General features: G+C 41.1%; 1 protein-coding gene across 1 annotated transcript; it reads right to left on the reverse strand.

The window, feature by feature from the left end:
- Positions 1-1,264: 1,264 nt before the first annotated feature.
- On the reverse strand, positions 1,265-13,206 carry dcaf13 (ddb1 and cul4 associated factor 13). The gene is made up of 11 exons (XM_062399509.1): positions 13,003-13,206; positions 12,262-12,461; positions 11,017-11,124; positions 10,838-10,927; positions 10,381-10,536; positions 10,194-10,271; positions 10,006-10,088; positions 9,734-9,898; positions 7,051-7,186; positions 2,527-2,690; positions 1,265-2,024 (listed from the first exon to the last, which is right to left on the reverse strand). Exons 1-11 carry the CDS (start codon positions 13,070-13,072, stop codon positions 1,937-1,939), a joined length of 1,338 nt encoding a protein of 445 aa, XP_062255493.1. The 5' UTR covers positions 13,073-13,206; the 3' UTR covers positions 1,265-1,936.
- Between the last annotated feature and the right edge of the window lie 154 nt (positions 13,207-13,360).

A 13,360-nucleotide genomic window follows, 5' to 3' on the forward strand; every position in this document is an offset into this window, starting at 1 on the left:
CCGTGTTTGTTTTCGTTGCGAGCCCTTAACCCTCCTCTGTCACTCTTAGCTCGCTTTCCTCCAGGTTGGTAATTCTTGTTGATTTCTTAAATGCACAAAAATGGATGCAACGAGAGGGAGAGAGAGTGAGTGAGAGACAAGGGGGTGAGAGAGATAGAGAGGGAGAGAGAGAGGGGAGGAGGAGGAAAAAAATCCAGATAGGAAGAAGAGGGCGGAGCGATGGAAACACGTAGAGGAATAAAGGCAGAGAGGACGAGCTGGATGTTTCATTGACAGCAGGCAGACAGCAGCAGGTAAAACCCGGACTGGACCACTGTGTGTGCAGCCGGAGCCGCTCTGTGAGTCGCTCTGTGACCTGCTCTGTGAGCAAGGAGCGAGAGCATCATGCATCTTTCATAACCAGATCATGAGCACTGAGAACAGGGGCCAAATGGGAAGTGGGGAGATAAATACAGAATATGACTATGGCTGCACCTGCAGGTGTGGCTGCTGTCTCCTCTCAGAGAGCACACTTGTACTGTACACACAGACACTGGGCTTTGTTGCCAGATGTGACAAAGGTTGTTATGACGTGCACACAAAAGCACTATGAGAGTGGGAGAAGATTAGCTGCAGTGAGAGCGCAGGACATCTGTCTGAGCAACAAAACTTAAGAAAATAAACACATGAATTCACTGTCCCAAACTTCTACAATGACGATATAAAAAAATAAATCTTGAAGTAAAATAAAAAATAAATAGTTTGACCCGACAAATTTTATTAAAAAAGTGATGAGAACTTACATACACCATAAGGTTTTAATAAGATATTGATATTAATAGTTGCAGCCCTATTTCAAAAGGGAATTGTAGATGGAATTGGTCATCATACAGAACTGGGCTCAAAGGCTCATTGCAAATGCCACAACTCAATTATTACTAAAAACAAAACTGACACCAGCTCCACACATCCGTCAGTCTTAGATTACACAACAGTGTTTCTGTCAACCCTGCTGCACACCAACCATAGTCACATCTTGTATTTCTCAGCCCTGGCCCCAGCTGAAGTCCCTCCACTTGATCCCCAGGACTTTCCCACAGACAGCCGGTGTGCTGCCTGTGTCTCAGGCTGCAGTGTTGATAGGATTTGAAGGACAACATTAAGAGGATAGTCTCTACCTGATTAGGCTTGTAAGTAAATTAGCACCAGTGCGGGATCTGCTTTAACAAGTCAAACACCAAGTTGAAATTCTGAGAGATTAAGATCATTACACTTCCAAACAACATGTTTTCACCTTTTTTATTATAAATACACATCATTGAACAGTTTGGCCATCCAATACATATAGATGTTTTTTAAAAACATTACCTAGTCCATAGGGAATTAGGTTTATCAACAATGTTTTCTGATGTCTAATACAATAAAAAATAAACCAGCCAGTGTGATAGAGAGGAGGTAATGTGTCTATTCAAAACAGATAAATCCAGTTTTATCTTTAGACGCAATGGGAAATGCATAATATGACCTAAATCCTTAAAGACACAAGGCACATACTTTGCTACAATTAATAGATTCCAACTGAAGGGACATTAAGTTGGGGAATCTTGGCTCCTGTTATGGAAAATGTAAACTTGCAAAGTAAATAATGTGATTAGTCCGGATGTTAGACCAAAATCCGGACTAAAAGGAATCCTAATAAACTGAAATTAATGAAAAAAGCAAAGCTGCTCTCTAACATAATAGCAGATGGTGAACCCAACATAATAATTATTCTTCTTGTATGAGATCATCTGTGTCATTGAGTGATGCTTAGCTCCCAGCTTCCCACAGTGAACTAGTTTTAATGTTTTAGAATCTCAACTCAGATCAGTCTGAACAAGTCCCATGTGAGGATGCGATCTTGAGCTCATCCCCTGCCGACAGTCCCGGGGTTCTCCATTCTCTTCTGTGGCTCGGTTTATTTCAGCACAGTGACAACATGCTTCTCCTTCTCAGACACCACAGGAACACTTCCTGGTTTGCTGTGCTTGCGGACGTTCCTCTCCCTAAAAAGCAAAGAAGGGTTTGAGAATAAAGTAAAAAATCAGGAAAGAATTGGAGAGGGGGTGTGAGCAAACACAAATGAGGAGGGAGGAAGAGATTGAATATGAGACTATTGACCCAACACCTACGTCAGTGACCGCACTAATGTACCCTTAAAATAATGCATAACACACACATGGTAAATCATTCACAAGTCCAAACACACGTCTGACATATCACTGTCCTGCCTGTAATTACAAAACAGAGCTGTGGACTGAGCTATGAATCACTGACCACAGGGCAAACTGGAACAATCAATCCACCAAACAAGCTGTAAATGTGCATGGGAGGTCTGTTGAGACAGTGTCATGTTGGTGCTGTCTGATCTGTGTGATTTTCCATTAGGCTGGTGTGACTGCATAGATCAGTCCCCATTACCTCTACATGGACGTAGAGGGATCATCATTCCTGCAGCTAAGTTCAAGGTTCAGGTCCTACAGCAACATTAACACAATGGAAACTTACTTCCTACGGCGAGCCTCTTTCATGGTCCGCAGCTCTTTGGTCTCGTGGTAGATGTTCTTGGGTAGATGTCGGTGGTGAGCGATGCGTCGGATCTGCGGGTGGTGCTGGAACTTCTCCTTCAGCTTCTGACTGTAGTTGACAGCCGCCCTCTCTCTGGGGGCCAGCTAAATGAAACCACAGGGGAAGAAATGACGACAGAGAGTCAAGCAACAAGCGAAAACTATGGACAAATCCAGTGGGAAAAGAGAAATGTGGCATAACAAGAAGTGTGGAGAAGAAATAAATGCTGTGGTGTTCTCCAAACTAAATAGCCACCCAGGCTCTCTGCAGTTAGAAAGATGACAGTGATTTCTCAGAATTCCTGGATTTTGATGACAAGAAAATAATGTTAAGGGGACTAATATTTATGAGTAGGGTTGGGTACCGAGAACCGTTTCCATTATTCCTTAGACAGCCCCAGCTGCGGAGACACAAGGGCCTCCGAGTGATGGAAAGGCGACCCTCAGCCTTGAATTGGCACGAAAGTCGGAGTCACGAGTCAGAGGGTGTGCGTTTTGTATTTATTTATATAAGTATAGTGTAAACTTTCGGTCTAACCCTAACCCTAGCCCATGGTCCTGTATCCACACTCAAGGTCTCCACATGGTATCTTCATCGTCATGTACATACATTAATAAGGACATATTCACTGACTCCAGATACTACTTCTGATCAAAAAATTGTCCGGCGGACAAACCCCATATGGCTGCAAATGAGTTGTTTTCACACTTGGGTTTTGTTCAGATTAAAAAAGCTATAACACACTTTGGAACAATATTTTCCGCAGACAAATGTAAATCTTGGGTGGTTTGCTGCTTAATCTGATACTACTAATCTTTATACCTTTACAGTGTGGTGTTTTACATCATAAGATGTTGGTGGATACAGTAAGCAGCAACTCCAGCTTGACAACATCCTCATTCAAATCTGAGTTAAAGTCTGTTAAAAAGTGAAGACACCAGCTCGACAACATCGCTCCCTCTCCATCTCTCATAAAAATTAGCAGTTAGTCGGACTGGCCTTGGCTCAGTCCGCCCTCATCAAAAGCTCTTATTCTAATTAAAAGCAATGATTTCTCTCTAATTCAGTTTGTTGGAGAAGACCTGTTAGATGCTGATCCCGTTGGACTACACTATCTCCCCTCAAATACACACAAGGTTAGCATGCTAAACAGGGTTTGTATAATCTCAACAGGGTGGATATGAGAGAGCAGATGATCGCACCGTTACTTTCCAGTAAACAGCACTATGCACCATGGTGAGAGAAAAAACTTCTGGAGAAGAATGAAAGCAGCATAAAGACAGAAATTTGAAAATAGCTGCTTAGAGAGACTGTGTGAAAATCACGTAATGTTTATTATCGAAAGTGAAAAGGGTAAATCTTCTTCCAACTGTACTCTACCAGAAAAAAAGAACATCCTGTCTACAGCTCTGGATGAAAGAAAAAAAAAGGAGCAGGGCTTTAACTGCAGGTGAAGCAGTCTTGTAAAACGGGTGAAATGAAGCAACAAACATAATGGCTTGAATTGAAGAGGTATCATTGTCATTTGAAAAATTATTCCTGCTCTGTGTAATTGAACTTATGCCTTGATACAAAGTCAGTGCCAAACGTCACGGTTCTATTCTTTTAACGGTACTGTAGGTTCACAATCCAAGGTTCTTGGGACCCGTGCAGTGCTTAGAGTTTGCTTTGAGTTTGTTGGTTCGCTCTGGAGTAAGGGCTGGACAATAAAATGATAAAGATAATTATCGCGATATATAACTTGTCCTCGATAGAAATATAAGACATTCCCGATACATCAGCAAACTTATTCCATCCATGTTTTGACAGAAAACACGAGCAGCAATTTATAATGAGAATAGCGCCGCACAGAACCAATCAGGTGGCTGGAATAGTTACAGCCACGTCAGGTTAGGTTGACACACAGAGCAATGTGTTTGGGCCAGCACAGAGGTGTGGGAGAGGGAGAGGCGGTGGTCTAGTGGCAGAAACTTGGACTATGGGCAGAGAAGGTCTCTGGTTCGACTCTGGTTCGATTCCACGGAGAGACAACAAAAGACGAACCTGGATTGATCTGTCCAAAAAGAGAGTCTCCCTACCCTGTCTAGTGCCCCTGAGCAAGGCACCTTACTCCCCCAACATCTGCTCCCCGAGCGCTGTACATGGTCGCTCACTGCTCTGTGTGTCCTGCACACAGATGGGTTAAATGCAGAACCTGCATGAGTGTGTTGTGCATGTGTTTGTTATAAATAAACATATCTTAATCTTAACATTTCCGATTCTTGGATGCAGGGCGATGCGGATGTATGACGCATTGATAATACATAAAATATAATCTACTCATGTTTTCCGCTACGTTCATTGTTTAAGCGGGGTCCACCGCTGAATAATTATAACTAGCGCTGCTTCAGGATCAGCACAGACGCTCATCAAAGGTCGGGTCCTACTGTGCTGTCCGAGTCTGACTCCTCCTCTCTCACCCTCTGACCTGCGCTCACTTTACCAATAAATGCCATCACTGATCAGAAGTTATTAGGACACGTAGACTACTGTTTACTTTGTGTTTGTTTGACTCGCTCTAGAGACTTGCGTTTAAACACACCTGCTGTGACGCGCAAGACATCAGGGTTAAAGTGACCGGAACGATCTGGATTCATGATCCAATATCATCAATTAATAACTAAATAAATACGGTTATCAGTCTGAGTGTGAAGAGGGACAGAGACGAGCGCGTGCACACACACACTCCTGCAGACAATACGCAGATTACGATGTAACTCAGTGTTTAAACTTCATCGTTTATTCAGGAACATAAATATGAATTTTTTTATAAAGATCTGTTCTTAGTGTGAGTGATTAGACAATTTTTTAATAGCAGAGTCCCAGGTTGACCAGCGCAGAGTAATGCGCCGGTGTACAGTGGCGCTCATTTTATTTATATTGCGATATATATTGCTATCGATTTATATGGAAAAGATTATCGTGATAAGAGGTTTTCCCAAATAAACTGGAGTCGAGCAGACACATCCGCACTCCTGTGGACGACAGAGAGATTCTTCCCGCAGCTAGTGACGCAACTTGGGCCGATGACACATTTATCCAGGAACATAAGCGTTCATTTAGTGGATTATCATGGAGATTCTTTCTCCGTGTGGGTGATTAGAGAGGAGCTGAATCACTTGTGGACCGGCAAGGGGGGGTGGGCATCAGTATAGACTACCACATTGTTGGTATCGCGACATCCCAACAAGGAACACTAACAAACTAAAAAAACTGTTTTGTTAGATCACTTAATAGGAGGACAAATCAAACGTGACCAAGCCTGAAATGTCAGCAATAATCCCTTATTGCACAAACTGTGGAAACACAGTTGTTATCATTGCAAGTGAATTATAGGAGCCGATTGATACAAAATCCTGGTCTAAAATACAAAGTACCTAATTAACACTGGACTCAAAGGCTGCTGTGTATAAAGTTTTTAAAGAAAAACAAAAAAATGAGTGTTGTGTTTGCAGCAGCTGAAAGAGAAGTCCCAATCAGTTCGGACACTCGTGAAGCCTTGAATCAGCATTTCAGCATTTCATGATAATTAAAGTACAACTTGATTGTTAATGCTTTATTATGGCCGGGAGTATCCCGCTTTAAGTGATTGGCCGATTTAAACTGCTGATAGGAGCAGCCCTTGTCTGATCTCTATAAGTGCAAAGCTTGCGAATAAATCTTCTCCCACAGTGACAGTAAAACAAGTGCCAAAAGCGGGCCAATTTTCCTCTCCGGAGATGCATTAAGAGAATAAGCAAGAGAGAATCTGATTAGGGATGAAAGATGACTGCTGGAGATGGCACGCGAGAAGTCAAGGGTCTTTATTACAGAGTCATGACTCGTATTTGGACCACTGACACACTCCCCGACATTTTACTGGAGCTTTATTTGGTAGTTAGTCGAGAATAACACAAGAATGGGGTCATTGGTTCAGCTAACCCAGTGATCTTATAAAATAGATGGGGTAGTCACTAACAAAACAAAGATATACTAAAAGTCAGAGAGGATGTGTCAAACAACTGCACGTGTCTTTGAGTTTTTTTGGGGGGGACTTCCACCTGACACAAGAGCTCCTGTGCCAATAAGTACATTGTACTTATTGAGAGTGATTCTCCCCTAAGTCAGCATTCATCAGGGCATTTGGCAACAGCAGTGCGGTAACTCCTGTCATCGTCACCCACACTAACGAAGCTGAGATGGGCGCAGGGCCATGGCAGTGTCGAAAAAAATGCCGCTAACTCATACAACACATTCAGATTATACAGGAAGGAGATACAGTATACAGTATGTCCGGCAAAAGAGGGAAATATCAAACAGCTATTGATTGGTCGCAGACATTGTGATGAGGGAATTATCAGAAGGCAGCCAATCAGAAACAAGTTGTCTTGAGTATGAAACCATGAAAGCTGGAATGTGATGTAGAAAAGACGAGAGGGGACTCACCATTCCTAGTTTCTCAGCTGCGTTGGCTTTCCACAGTCGGATGTTCATTTCGTCAGAGCCACTCAGGACGTACTTGCTGTCTGACGACCACTTGACGCAGATGACATGTTGCATGCGTTTGGTGTGGTACACTTCCCTAAATGTAAAAAAAGTTATAAATAAGGAAGTGCAAGGTCTCTGCTAGCAGTTAGGAAAATAACAAAAACTAAAGTTTGACTCAATTCAAGCACTTTTCCTCTTAAAATGACGACACAATTTATATGTCCAGGTCTTGTTGAAGGACACACACAAATGGGACAGGACAACATTGATATTATGTACTTTCTAAATAAAACGATACAGAACGCTTTTGCGATAAATGGTAAAGATAAAAATAATGGATCAGTTAGGGTAATATCCCAGTTTCAGTAAAAATTACTACTTCATTGAGGTTGGGAAAAATTTCAGGAAACTGGACAAATATAACCATGACTACTTTGTTAGTGTTGTAGAACCTCCGCCATCATTATAAGAATAGTTAGGACATATTTACGGTTATGAACAATTGCAGTCATGATGAAAAGGATTGACTCTTGATAGAAATCATTAAAATCATACTGTCGATGTTGTGGATTTATGGTTCACTTAGAAAGATTCACTTCCGGTTAGTTCTTGTTGATTATGTAGTAATCTTGTTTTTCCACACTTCCGTGGTGCACTAAACAGCTGTGTTCAATTCAGGTGAGTCAGTGGCTGGTTTTACCCACACTTCATAATTACCATATATATTATATATATTTATATATGAAAGTTTGAGGTGATTTCAACTGTTCTTACACTACAGACTATGGTTTGGACTCTGAGATGCTGTCTGGCAAAATGCACCAGTAACTGTAACACAACATGTGTGTGTGCTATTTGTTCTGGAGCCTGACAAGTGTATTAACAGTACTCTATGTACCATTTTGCACATAGCAACCAAACAATGGCAGTGTTTGGGCTAAGACAGTCAGTCAAAACAAGCACCCCCACAACAGCTTCAGGCAACTATCTACTATTATCAGCTATGTAAACCATGGACAGTAGTCATAATAGAAAAAGCACAGCACTTATTTATAACATTACCAACGGCTCTGTTCTTTTCAAGAGAACCATGCCGATGTGACAATGAGCCAAAAAAAGCATTCAAACATCATTACTTTCAGTATTGACTCCTGAGCTTTTACTAGAGGGACATGTGACGTTGGCTTTTATGGAAAAGGCCAACTACAAACAATGATAGGCTGAGGTCTAAAGCCGGATCATTTAAAGCAGACCTATATCAGTGAAAACTAAAAACACTTTCAGTGCAACAGTGTTAATATAGACTTTTAACCTTCATGTATTGATGTTTAACAGTATGGTAAAGATAATCGTGTAAAATCTTTTTTTTAGCGCCAATGCTAATAAACCCTGAAGGTCACTTTTTATTTGAAATGCAATAATTCTTGATCGTTTTTGACCTTTTCCCATGTGTTGCTGTATGTACATATGCATATTTATTTCATTCTTATTTATTTATCTATTTTCTTAATGTATTAACTGTTCATTGTACACTCTGCACCATTGTAAATGAGGGTCTTATTCCTCAATGTGTTTTACGAGGGTTAAATAAATAATCAATTCAATCGAACTTGGGAGCGAAGTTCATGTTTACTGTAATGACCTGTTTGATTTCAAAATATTCAATCTAGCAGCACATCAGAGCGTCTGAAGTCATTTGTCTCCTGATCCAGCAGAGGGCGATCACTGTCACCTTGACCTATTACCTGCTCTCTTGAGGCATCTGTAAAGTGACTCAGTATTGTTACGTTGTTTTGCTACGACAATGGTGGACGCTAGCAAGCAAAGCCGTCCTGAGCAAATAATCACGACATCACAGCATCTGAGAATCGGCTTGTGGAAGTGTTTTGGGTTCTACACCATAGTTTGCTAAGTAAGAATCAATGGTGAGGCTGTTTGTCAACTATTTACCATGCAATCTGAGAGCTCCACTGTTAACTGTCCAGCCAAGTGAGGCAGCCCAGGAGGTGCCACAGACAAGCAGAGTAATGTCAAGTTTCATTCTCATCTGACTTTTGCAGATAGAGTGTCATGTCAAATTGGTTCAAACTTAATTTATAAAAAGGGACAGCCCCATGACAAGTACATGATCCTCATACATTCCAGAAACAAAACTACCAATAAATATTAGACACAATATTAATGCACTGAACCCAGATGCAACATATACATATATATTGGATGAGATCTCCGCCTGCTTTATATGGGGTTGTCCGTGACCGATGATGTGCATTGTCATCAGAAATGCCAAAGTGCAGATGGGAGAAGTATTGACATGTTGACAAATGTTATTATTTACAGTCATATCCAGGTTCCAAGGCATAAGCAATGAGATAATAATAAAAGCTAAAGGGATAAATTTCCACATGTTTGACATTTAATGTTTCTATCTGCTGAAAAATAAAGGTTGTAGGGCAATCTTTTCAGAAAAGGGCTTTTTTGAAGGGCATCCCAGGTCTTAATTGGATAAAAGGAAAACGTGTTTCTCTGACTCCACTGTGGCACCAGAGCTGACATGCTTCATGACTACAGACCAGTGATAACATCACAGGGAAAATATAAAGCAGAGACTAGGACTATCATTTTCCCTGACGTTACTGACTTGCTGTGGCCGGCGTCCTTGGGGAAGATGCGGATCGTCTTGTCAAAACTGGCAGATACAAAATCTTTGCCGGTGGGAGAGTAGTCCACGTCCAGCACTGCTGAGACATGGTCCATGTGCACTGTGACTGGCTGCCTCAGGTACCTCATGTCGTATGTGTAGAGGCTGGTGAGACACAAATCAGCTCCATTAGTGACACGGTTTACAAAAAACTGTCAGAATATAAATGTCTCATTGACAGTTTACACATTGATGTGCTTCGTTTAACTCACTTGTAGTCCTCATTTGCACAAGTGAAATAATATGCTTCCATAGGATTCCAGCATAGAGTGTTGCTCCTCATTGTCATGATAACCTTAAAATGAAAACATGCAGAAGTTATATTTCTTATCGTTGCCTTGTACAGAAGAGCGCAGAGAAAACGGCTCATTCCTGAAACAACCTAATGACACATGCCCACCTTTTTGAGAGGTGCAGATTCTCTCATGTCATACAGAACGATACTTCGGTCAGAGGCACAACTTGCAAGAAGTTCAGTCTGTGGAGAAACACAACCTATTAAAGTATCTGTTGGGTGGCAAATTTAGATAAATCTGACAATAACTATGAACATTGACAACTGTTAGTGTGTTATCTGAGTGTCTCACCTCCACCGGGTTGAAGCGGACAGAGCTGAAACTGTCTACACCCCAGGTGAAAGAACGGATTGGGCTACTCCTCTGCTCGTCCCAGATGTCCACCTGCTGGCCACATGTTGCAAGCACATTGTCCTTCTGATGATGGTCCAGTCCTGTGAACACAGTCTACGAGAGACAAGAATTGTTATTATAATTTGACCCTTCACTGATGTACGATGATGCAACTACAATGGTCCTTGATTATTATAAAGTAACTTATAAACAGTCAAAGTATATTACTATAAATACAGAAAACATTAAAAGCAAAGAGAATAAAAATAAGAGAAATTACAAATATTATTTAACTCAAATTTGATTGAGTTCTTCCTGCATCATGCCCCTGCCCTCCACTGCATTTCATGGAGATCGGTTCAGTAGTCTTTGAATAATCCTGCTAACAATTATATCAGATTGTCACAGATCATACCTTGCCCAGAATAGTGTTAAGCGGCTCCTCTTCCTCTCCGTAACCTGGTGCCTCCATTTTCCACTGTTTGATTGTCTTGTCGTCACCAGCCTGTTTTACATACAGCATAACAATGAGTCAAACCAAAGCTAGGAGGTCAGTTAAAAACTTTTTATATTGTTGTAAAAAGAAACAGTCACCGTAAAGAAGGAAGTTCCACAAAAGCGCACGACCATTCCCCGGACAAAACCTTCATGGGCTTGGAGTGTGCGGACACATTCCCGTTTGGTCAGATCCCACACTCTCACCTGAGGATCAAATTACACATCCTGTCAGTGTTGTGTGTACAATGTCACACTTCATATCAAAGATGATCCAATTCCAACTTCAGAAGTAACTCTGATACTGCCAAAAATGCCGGGGCCGGCATCAGAGAGCAAGTGAGGCTAACGAGCAACCAGCACAAAAGTGAAATGATCTAAAAGAAAACAAAGACACCAACAAATGTGTCACAAGAGTTTGTGGTGATAAGAGCTGACACTGGTGTGTGTGTTGTCAAGAGAAGCACGTGACCTCTGCAGCAGAGTTCAAACATCTCATCCTCTCTATGTCTGTTGCACCTGGATGCTCCACCTCTCGCCCAAATAATGCAGAGAATTTGTTGCTGATGTGAACCCACAGGTAACTTGTTGTGCATGTGTGAAAGGCAAACTCTGTGTAAACTCTGTAACCAATTCTTCGGACTTTACCAGCAGGTCATGTCTGAAAAAGGTATTAGTTTTATATTATATTAAACAAAACTGTAATTCTCTTCTTAATCTGACTTCATCTTTGAAGAAACAGCAGTACTGCAACTGGCAAAAACTGATTTTGGGTGGTACTACTCAAATGGTATTTTGAGTAGTAAGGACACATTACAATATATAATTAACAAACAAATGAATAATTACAGTAAAACCAGGCGTTACAATTCGGATTAGCAGATGCAAAGACTAATCAGTACAACATATTCACACAGGAATATGTGAAAAGCCGAACCAAGGTCAAAATCAAGTTAAGGAGGCAAAGACACTTAACAGTGTATTTATGAATACAAGAGTGACTAAAAGCAAAGGATAAAATCTGATTAGTGAGGGATATATAAGATTTTATATATGGAATATGAATCTAAATAATTGTAAATTATATTCCTGTTTATACCACAATGATAACAATCATCACGTCCATACAAGGACAATAGCATAGAGCTGATAAAATACGTTAATGTAAGTTGCTATTCTTTAACATGTACTGGTATCTGATCGGTTCTCTGGATCAGCCGATATAGAAAGTCCAGGTATTGGAATCGATATCAGGAAGTGAAATTGGTATCAGAACATCTCCAGATCAAATTGCTTAAATCGAATTATCTGTAGCAACACATGTATATCCTGGTGGTTGGTTACCTCTCCATCACAGGCACCAGACAGCAGGGTGGAGAGGCTCTTTGTGTGCTTGGCCATGCAGTTCACACCATCCCTGTGCCCGTCCAGAGACGCCAGGAAGGGCTTGGCAAACACCCTCTCCAGCTTGGTGGCATTCAGAGCCCGGCAATACTCTCTGTTCACCTCAAATGGATGCAGGGTTGGGTCATAGTTTCTAGGGACTAAAGACGGAAGAGTCACTTGTTAATGAGCTGATTACAACAATACGGTTGCATGAGGATGTTGTAAATCTGTGTTACAAAAAAAGGATGCAAACTTTACTTTGAAGTGGGTTAAATTGATAATTATGGGGATATATTGCAGTCCCTTGTATTTATAACTGTTTACTGGGGATTCACCTAATACGATATGTAGGGTCCTGCACACAAACTTTAAGGTTATTCAACTTAACGCATGTTGTGTGCTGAAGTTGTCACTACTAAAGGATGTGAAATCAGAATCGGGTTTTATTGCTGTTGTGTGTATGTGCTATTATAAATATAGAACATACAATAATAAAACAAGAAAGTTAAATATAAAATAAAAATAATAGGCAGGAGGTAAATGTGTCATATTTAAGTTTAAAGACAACAGAAAACGATATCGTGACAACGTAAATTTGCGTGTCTGTGTTTTAGGAGCTGTTTGACAAGTTAGCATCCTGCTAGCATTCTGTTAGCTAAACTGTGTCTAGCCTGTATGAGTTTAAAGTGTATCTCTTACCACGTTGAATATCCAGCTTGGTTTCCCGGACGTAGTCATCCGGGTTCCTCGAGAGAACTTTGACTTTCATTTGGCAGCAGAGTCGAACAGGAGTCACGCTTTGAGAAACGCAGTTGTGTTAATTTAAACAACAATTTATTTCAGCAAGCATTGGTTTTTCCAGCCATGTGTGTGGAAGAAGAAGAGAGTACAGTTGTCGCCGCGTTGCATTGTGGGATCGCCAGTCCTCCTGGTTGTGTCACATAAAAGTAAAACAACCTCACATGTGGCATAGGGCAGACCGGAAATGACACCAACAGTTCATAAAACGCCTAATGTATTTCAGGCATAGACTGTTTTAGGCCAGTGTGTTTGCGTG

The sequence above is a fragment of the Platichthys flesus genome, chromosome 11 (genome assembly GCF_949316205.1).
Source record: "Platichthys flesus chromosome 11, fPlaFle2.1, whole genome shotgun sequence".
NCBI lineage: Eukaryota > Metazoa > Chordata > Actinopteri > Pleuronectiformes > Pleuronectidae > Platichthys > Platichthys flesus.

Bases quoted from the DNA above. Each gene is read 5' to 3' on its own strand.
- dcaf13 (XM_062399509.1), bottom strand. From the start codon at position 13,072: ATGAAAGTCAAAGTTCTCTCGAGGAACCCGGATGACTACGTCCGGGAA. The intron at 11,125-12,261 runs GTAACCAACCAC...TTTGATCCTCAG, and splicing joins CTGGTGCCTGTGATGGAGAG to GTGAGAGTGTGGGATCTGAC. The intron at 10,537-10,837 runs GTATGATCTGTG...TGTCTCTCGTAG, and splicing joins TTAACACTATTCTGGGCAAG to ACTGTGTTCACAGGACTGGA.